The 8,361-nt window shown below is 33.4% G+C and overlaps 1 protein-coding gene across 2 annotated transcripts; it reads left to right on the top strand.

The window, feature by feature from the left end:
* Positions 1-4,101: 4,101 nt before the first annotated feature.
* LOC102615851 (shewanella-like protein phosphatase 1) lies at positions 4,102-8,304 on the top strand. 2 transcript variants are annotated; one of them, XM_006488529.4, is made up of 10 exons: positions 4,102-4,489; positions 4,910-5,010; positions 5,354-5,467; positions 5,740-5,952; positions 6,257-6,392; positions 6,514-6,689; positions 6,941-7,032; positions 7,174-7,243; positions 7,651-7,757; positions 7,888-8,304. In XM_006488529.4, exons 1-9 carry the CDS (start codon positions 4,303-4,305, stop codon positions 7,735-7,737), a joined length of 1,176 nt encoding a protein of 391 aa, XP_006488592.2. In that variant the 5' UTR covers positions 4,102-4,302; the 3' UTR covers positions 7,738-7,757; positions 7,888-8,304. The 2 variants fall into 2 exon arrangements, with proteins under 2 accessions (XP_006488592.2, XP_006488593.2); XM_006488530.4 differs by having other exon boundaries at positions 4,106-4,489; positions 6,944-7,032.
* The last annotated feature ends 57 nt before the right edge of the window (positions 8,305-8,361 follow it).

The following is an 8,361-nucleotide window of genomic DNA, read 5'->3' as shown; positions in this document are numbered from 1 at the left end:
TGGGTGACAATAGTCTCTTATGGGACTTTCTTGGCTTCTTGGCATGCTTATTATTACCTTTTCCTACCATCATTAGAAAGTTAAACAACTCAAAAATTTATTCCAAGCCTCCATTGAAATATACAAATTCCCCAAAAGTACAATCAACAAGATCAAAATTCGTATGCAGTTAACTAGTAACTAGTTATTATAGGATACAATTGATGTAACATATTTTAAACAATATTTGTAAATTCCACGTACAGTTCGTATACATATACTTGCCAAGCTTTGTTTACAAGGAATTTGAAAATCAATTCTCTCAAAGTAGTGGAAATAATGAAAGCTTCCGAGACCAACAATTAGGTAAGCTGTAAAATTGATTTGAGAGTGATATAAGGATCATCATACTTTAGATCGTGTGATGTCGGTTTGATACTAAACAAATCACTGATGTGGTATCTTATAGTTAAACACACATTTTAGGACTATGATTTGTGTCCACAATGTTCTAGAGATGTGACTAGGCCATCTTTGCAAGTGGCCTAGTTGCACAGTGGAGATAACAATGTAGCTAACGAAAGCTTGGCCATGGTTGGATTTGGTCACTTTGATTTCAAAACTACTCAGGTTTAAAACCCACTTATTAACTTTAGTCCTACTTACTCATAATGAGCATTTAGAATCAAGTTTATTCTCCATTTCCATCCTTTTTTTTTTCCTTTTTTAAAGTGATAGTTGGTCTTAATGGTTCAGTACAAATGATTTAGGGTTTGAATATTAATTCTTCCCGTGATTGGATTCGATATTTAGTTTCCATTTTATGCAGTGTTTGCATGTAGTTGATGTGGCAAAACAAATGCATGGGTTGAATTTGTTCAAAATTTAGTGGATTTGAATTCTACCCATTCATTAAAACGAATCAATATTTTTAAGAGTTGCACTATTAGCACCACTTTTCAATCTCATAAAACCTCTTTTATATTACAATTATATTTAAGGACATACAAATAGAATTAATCTCATTTATTTTTTCTCTTTCTCACAAGGTATGATTTTTCTTTTTTTCTTTTTCAAATCTAATTTGTTATATCCCAAGCATATAAGGTAGCGTTTACATTTTGGATTAGAGTGAAAATCTTGAGGAGTGGGAATCCTAGGATTGAGAGTGTGGGGTGGGAGTAGGTTGTTTACTTACATTGGAATTGGAGAATGGAATTGAAACCAGAATCTAATTTATGTGTTTACATTGTCTTGGATTGGGAGTAAATAGTTTTAAATTATAATTTTACCCTTATTTAAAGAATTATAATTTGTAATTAAAAAATTAATAAAAAATATATTTTAAAAATAAAATAAATATTTTATTATATTTGTAAATTAATAATATTCTTAATTATGTAAATCATAATTTTTAATTAATTTTAATTTAAATTATGTGAATAAAAATTATTAATAATAGCAACACAAATGAAACATTATTATTGATAATATAGTACAAAATTAATATTTTCTTAGAATAAAATATTTATTATTATTAATTAAATAATTAATTAATATGTATTAAAATTAATGTTTAATATTATTATTCTTAATGAATTTAATTTATAAAATAATATAATATTATTATTTAAATAAATATATTATTTATTTATTTTTATTTTATTAAATAAATATGTTTATAATTATTATTTTTAATAAATATGATATTATTTATTTTATTAAAAATTATCTATTTATTTTAATTATGAGGGTAAAAAGGGAAGAGGGGGGAGTGGATTCCCACTCCCACCTCCCCCCATGGGAGTGGGAATCTCACTCCTCTCTTAAAAATGATAAGTAAACACTGGAGTTGGAGGAATCCACACTCCACACTCCCATTCCAGAAAGTAAACATAGCATAAGAGTTTTTTTTTTTTTTTTTAAATAGAAACCAAAGAAAAATGGGGAAAGGAACATGAAGTTTTTGATAAGAGAAAAAACAATATACACATACTATGCATGAGATACAGTCACGGGAGCTCCAAGGACGAAGAATATGGTTGCAACCTATTGAGTATTACTTACTATCATTCATAAGTTTAATTATTGGAGAGTTATTATTTTTACTAAGTTCATTTTGGTTTGGTTGTTAATTGAAAAAGCATATCCATTCTTTCTTATTATTTATTCATATTGATTATTTATGTTTTGAGAAATTGGTGTTTTGAGTTTTTTAAAGAGAGAAAATTCAAAAAATTTACAAATGAAAAAAGTACTTAGTTAGACAGAAGGATGGTCTTTTATATTAAGTGAAATATAATTAAAAAAGAAAAATTTATAAAAATAGCCTCAATATTTTTGTATTTTTTAAATTAACCCCTCAAACTTTTTTCCGATCATAACAAGTCAAATACTAACATTTTGGACTAAATTGTCCTCCTCACTTTCTACAAATTTTCAAACAATGCCATTGTTACAATACTCAACACTTTCAACAAACGTTAACGCTCTCAACATTATCAACAAACCTCAACACTCTCAACCCTCTTAATAAATCTCAACACTCTAAGCATAACAGAAGATATAAAATCATCAATTGGAGAACATCTTAAAGGTTAGTGTATGTTCTTACACAATATGAATTATTAATGTATTAAGTTTAGGGTTTAAATTTTGAAATTGATGTAGGTCTTGTTGTAAATGTTGTTATTTTTCATTCATAAAATAATGTGATCTGTTAAAGTACTTGCATTTGAGTTGAGAAATCAAAAAAATCATTGAAAACAACGGAAATTCGAGGAAAAAAAAACCCAAGTTATGTGCGACAAGCTAGGCAATCGGTGCTTGTTGCACATAAATACCACTGTCCAAATACATGAAGTGTCCGAAAATATCACTCTTAAATAACAATAATTGTTTTTGCAATAACTTACTCCGCATAGCTTGGACAATTATTTTAAATTTTGATGTCTCTATAATATGGCCCGAGAAATGATCACCAAAGCCTAACTTTATCATGCCTGGATCCTTCCTCGGTGCGGGCGGATTACACTTTGCCAATATCTTTTTTGCTATGTATCTATAACAAAATCAAAATTCTATTCGTTATTAAAATTTACAAAATTATTATAATAAAAATTTAAAATAAAATTTATGAAAAAATACTAAACACAAATTGTGCAATATAATACACCATTTGTGCACAATTTGTGTTTTTGTGTAAGGTACCCATTGCACAAAACACACTCTGTGTTTGTGCGATGGGCAGCAGCCATCGTATCAAACTCGTGCGATGGGCTGTTGCCTGTCGTGCAAATTTCGTGTGTTGGGTAGCAATAGCCATCGCACAAACACAAAGTGCAACCATTACAACCTCACCTGCCACCACCAACAACAACCACAAATACTCAATTGATCACCACCACAACCACCACCAACACAACACAACACAACAACAACACAAAACCGCAACACAAAGCAATAAAGAAGCAATAGCTCACCTAGGCTTTTGAATGTTAACTGTTGATTTCAAAGATCTTGGAAGTTTTTGAACGTGATTAAGGTGATTTTGGCTGCTGACGATGGACTCTGGTGTTGCTCTAAGCCGTCGGCGATGTGCGAGGGGTTCTAGTGATACAACTTTTGGTGCGAAGGGGATGATTTCGGCAAGAGAGAAGGTTGAGAATGATAAGGGTAGTTTGGTTCTTAAATTTGGTGTTTAACTGATTTTGGTAGAAAAAAAAGGTGTCAAATTTAAAAAAATATAAAAATATTATAGTTATCTTTTAAAATTTCCCTTAAAAAAAGGGGTTGTAAGAAGATTTTGGAAGAATGTAGATAGTCCCACTCTACTTTCAATTGGAGAGGCGAATATTAATGGCGGCAGTTTGTATCAGGGCTAAATTGGGCCCAAAACAGAAGCTTCAAAACACCGATGGTTTTGTTTGTGACGGACAGAAACAGGGGTGCAATTAGAAAAAGTATTTATTCAATGAGATACGGGTGTTCCTGAACTTTATGTTATGGCCATGAATTCAGGAATCAGGATCATGTATTTTGGCTGGAGAGGATATGCCAACCGATAATCTGAATGTTGTGTTATCGAATCGTATTATCTTTTAAATAAATAAATAAATTGGAGCCCAATGTTGTAACTTACAAGACAAAGTTTCGGCCAGAAAAATTTCGGAAAAAGATAAAAAAAAATTGCAAGGCCGAGGAGTAACGACCTTCCTTTCTGTTATTGGAAAAACAACACTGGCCTTTCTTTCTTTAAATATATCATTCGAAAGTAAGAAAATTTAATGTTACATGATATGCTGAAGGGTTAATGTTCACAAAATGGCTTCACTTTGTATGAATTCATTGCCTCTGCCACCTTCTTCACATTCTAAGAAGCTGGCACTGACAGAAGCTTCTTCTTCGAGCAATGGTAGCATTGCAGCAGCAGCAACAGCATCAAAACCTATTGTTGTTAGCGGCAATCCTCCTACTTTTGTATCAGCTCCCGGTCGCCGTATTGTTGCTGGTTTGTTTCTATTTTTGTTTTTTTGGTTTCTGGGTTGGATTCTTTTTCAGTTTTCTGATTTCTGAAGTTGGTCAATAATCAGTATTGATTTGTGTATCTCACTCATAATTACGATTCTTATCCTTAGCACCTCACTTGGTGTTAATATTCTGAGAATTGATTAGGACTTTGGTAGCGTAAGGATTGGTGCAAAGTGCAAATAGAATTGATGGTTTAGTTACACTGGCGCACTAGAGAGAACATTCTGCTAATCTTTTTTGAAAACTGAAAATGCAAATAGAATTGTTGATTAGTGTGATGGATGAAGGCTATTTCTAGTACAGAACTTGTTTTATTGTCTAAGCACAAGTCGTTACATGTTTTATGTTAATTCTTAAAATGTAATTTGCCTCCTTATTTGGATTCTGTCTGCGTGTCTAGTTGGGGATCTACATGGTGACCTTGATCAAGCAAGATGTGCACTTGCAATGGCTGGCGTCCTGAGTTCTGATGGTCTAGACTTGTGGACCGGTGGAGAATCGGTAAGTAAATCTCCTATTCTATGGCCACTTCAGAACTGTAATTCTGCTTCAAACTTTTTTCTCAGCATTTTATGCAAATTTAGGATGTAGTTTAAAAGCTGGTTAAGTTAGTGTTGGACAATTTATTTGTGTTGATTGCGTTAGCTGATATGCAGTTTATCCAGCAAGTAATTTATTATGTTGGTTAGTTCTTTTCTTTCTTCTTGCTAAATGTAGCTAAGTACCTAGAAGGTTTAAGTTAATTTTGCATGGCTTTTGGACATCTGTGATCATAGCATTGTAGTTTCAGATCATCCTAGTTAAAAGATTCCAGCCAATGATAAATTTTCTATTTGAGATGTAGGTATTAATTCAGCTAGGGGATGTACTTGATCGAGGTGAAGATGAACTAGCTATATTATCGTTGTTGAGGTCATTAGACATGCAGGCAAAAGCTGAAGGAGGGGCAGTTTTCCAGGTTTGTTTTGCAAAACTTCTTGAGAACTCCAGTCACTGTCCAACCCTATTTCTGATGCTCAAGTCACCTCATTCCTAATCCGTTTAGTATAGAATGTGTTATTGTTTATTATATAATGTAAAGAATCAATCGTATGAATAATTCAGTGGACATTGCAATAAATGATCATCGGTTGCACCTAATTTTGCATTGATCATTCCGGCCTAAAAATTGTGTTATTCATTGATGGAAATTTTAATAGTACTCCGCTAATTTACATCTGCTCGTTGCAGGTAAACGGGAATCACGAGACCATGAATGTTGAAGGAGATTTTAGATATGTAGATTCTGGGGGATTTGATGAGTGCTCTGATTTCCTTGAATACTTGAATGATTACGAAAATGATTGGGAAGAAGCTTTTGTTGGCTGGGTTGGCATGTCTGAGAGATGGAAAGAGGATAGGAGATTGTCCAGAAACTACTGGGGACCGTTGAATTTAGTGAAGGTACTGCAAGTGTTAACTATCAATTGATTCTCTGCGTATACTTATGTTTTCCTTTTTCTGTCTCACAACAGTCAGTAATTACTCATCAATCACAGTTCTATGAAGAGGTTGTCTAGTAAGTATCTAAAGCTAATTAACCGTGAAGGAGCACACTTGTTTTCTGATGAATACCATGTTTGATGCTAAACTGCTCATTACTAACTCTTTTAACCTCCAAGCACTTCGTGGGAAAGAAGAATTTTCTTTTTCCTATGCTGAGCATTTGAGAATAATTTCTGATGACTTTTCTGAAATATTAGGACAGAGGCAAAAAGGGGTGATTGCAAGATCAGTCTTGTTTAGGCCAGGTGGTCCAATGGCATGTGAATTGGCAAGGCACGGTGTTGTGCTTAAGGTTAATGATTGGGTCTTCTGTCATGGAGGCCTTCTTCCTCACCATGGTAACGCCGATATCGTCATTTGGATTAATTAGTTTTCCTATTTCATAATTGTTTGTTAATACATAAGTAAGAAGTTTTATCTTGTTTGAAATCCCTGATAGGAATGTTGGTGTTTCCACAGTTGCATATGGACTAGAAAGGATGAACAACGAAGTATCTCTCTGGATGAAAGGCCTTAGTGAGTGTGGCAATAATCCTAAAATCCCTTTTATTGCCACACGAGGCTATGACAGTGTTGTTTGGAACCGCTTATACTCCAGAGATATTTCAGATTTGGAAGACTACCAGATTAGCCAGGCAAGCCTTCGTAAATGCTACTAAGCTATTTCCTTGTTCAAAAAGCTAGCTATCTGGAAATTGAAAATTATGATGAGATTACTTGATTTTCAAATAAAAGCACGCATGAGCATTTTCAACTTTAAGAAATATAGACCTCTGTCTTCCAAAATTGCGGACTTCATCAACTTAATAAAAAAACTCTGTTGAGATTTTTAGTTCATACCGTGTTGTGACGTTTTGTCTTTGATGATTTCCGACGCTTTTATCAGCAGATAAATGCTGTTCTTCAAGATACACTACGAGCAGTTGGAGCTAAGGCAATGGTGGTAGGGCATACTCCTCAATTTGCAGGAGCAAATTGGTGAGTGACTGTACTTTATTCTGGCGTTTTCTGTTTTCTCATCTGGATACACATTTCTCAAATCAATGATGATCCATTCTTTGCAGTTGTAACCTTCATCCAAATTAATTCATATTAAATTGTTTACCCATTTTGGCGCAGTGAATACAATTGTAGTATATGGCGAATTGATGTGGGAATGTCCAGTGGAGTTCTTAATTCAAGACCAGAGGTACGTTTGTTTTATGAGATAAAAGTTTCTAGTTTTTTCTAAGGATCGCTCTAGTATTCTTTCCTGGCATAAAAGTGAATAATCAATTATTCTGTATTATTGGGTGACTATGGATTGTTATTGCACTTATTTCAACCCTAGGAATAGTATACTGGTTCTGTTGCATGTGGGAGAATACATCTCAGGAAAAACAAATTTGTACCATAGTTTGATGGGAGAATACAGCTCAGGAAAAACAAATTTGTACCATAGTTTGATACCCAAGTTCAAATAGCTTTGTAAATCCATCTATGATTCTAATTTGTTTCCACGTGTTTTTTTCCCTTTTTGAATTACCTTTTTCGATCAATGCTATACGAGAAGTACCATAAGGATCTAGCATCTACTTCTGTTATTCTATCCAACAGGTCCTTGAAATAACAGACAACAAAGCAAGAGTGATAAGTAGCAAAAGGGACACATTTACCGGATTTCATGTTGTTGATTATACTTAGAAATGCAGATGAATTTACAGGTATGGTTGGACAGTTCCATTTCTGATATACATTTTGATCTAGTTTCTTATGATAGGCATTTCAGGTGGGTATCTGAGACCAAAACCCAATGTGGTTTTGAGTTTTCATTTATGTCTTCCATGTTTTCAGGATATACAAGCAGCACTTTCGCCTTCAATTGGATTTACTACGCCTTCAATTGCCTTGCATTATTTGCATCAGAAGGAAAAGTGTCCAAGGCCGCTGGGATACAAAGTGCAAGCAAGTTTTGGCAATCAAATATGTTATACCAAGAGAGCATAAGATGCAAAGTAATCTTCCGATCATTTACAGAAACTGAAGATCTTGGGACCTTGCGTCTCAATTTAAACAATGTTCTTATTCTTTCTCTACTGAACTATTGAATTCATAAGTTGTAGGGGTGATCAATGATTTTCCAGAAAGGCAACAGCATTTGTTCTTTAAATCTTTTACCCTCATAGAAAAACCAGATTGACTACTAGTTGTATGGTGTTGGTTTACCTACATAAACTTGTATAAATGAAAGATAATACCCTTCAAAAATTATTATTATTGTTCACCAGCTACAGATCAAAGCGTTTTGGGCAGTATCTTATGGGATGA

Source organism: Citrus sinensis, chromosome 8 (assembly GCF_022201045.2).
Source record: "Citrus sinensis cultivar Valencia sweet orange chromosome 8, DVS_A1.0, whole genome shotgun sequence".
In the NCBI taxonomy this organism is placed as follows: Eukaryota; Viridiplantae; Streptophyta; class Magnoliopsida; order Sapindales; family Rutaceae; genus Citrus; species Citrus sinensis.
Note: the sequence above shows the minus strand (reverse complement) of the source record. Positions and strands in the feature narration are given on the sequence as shown.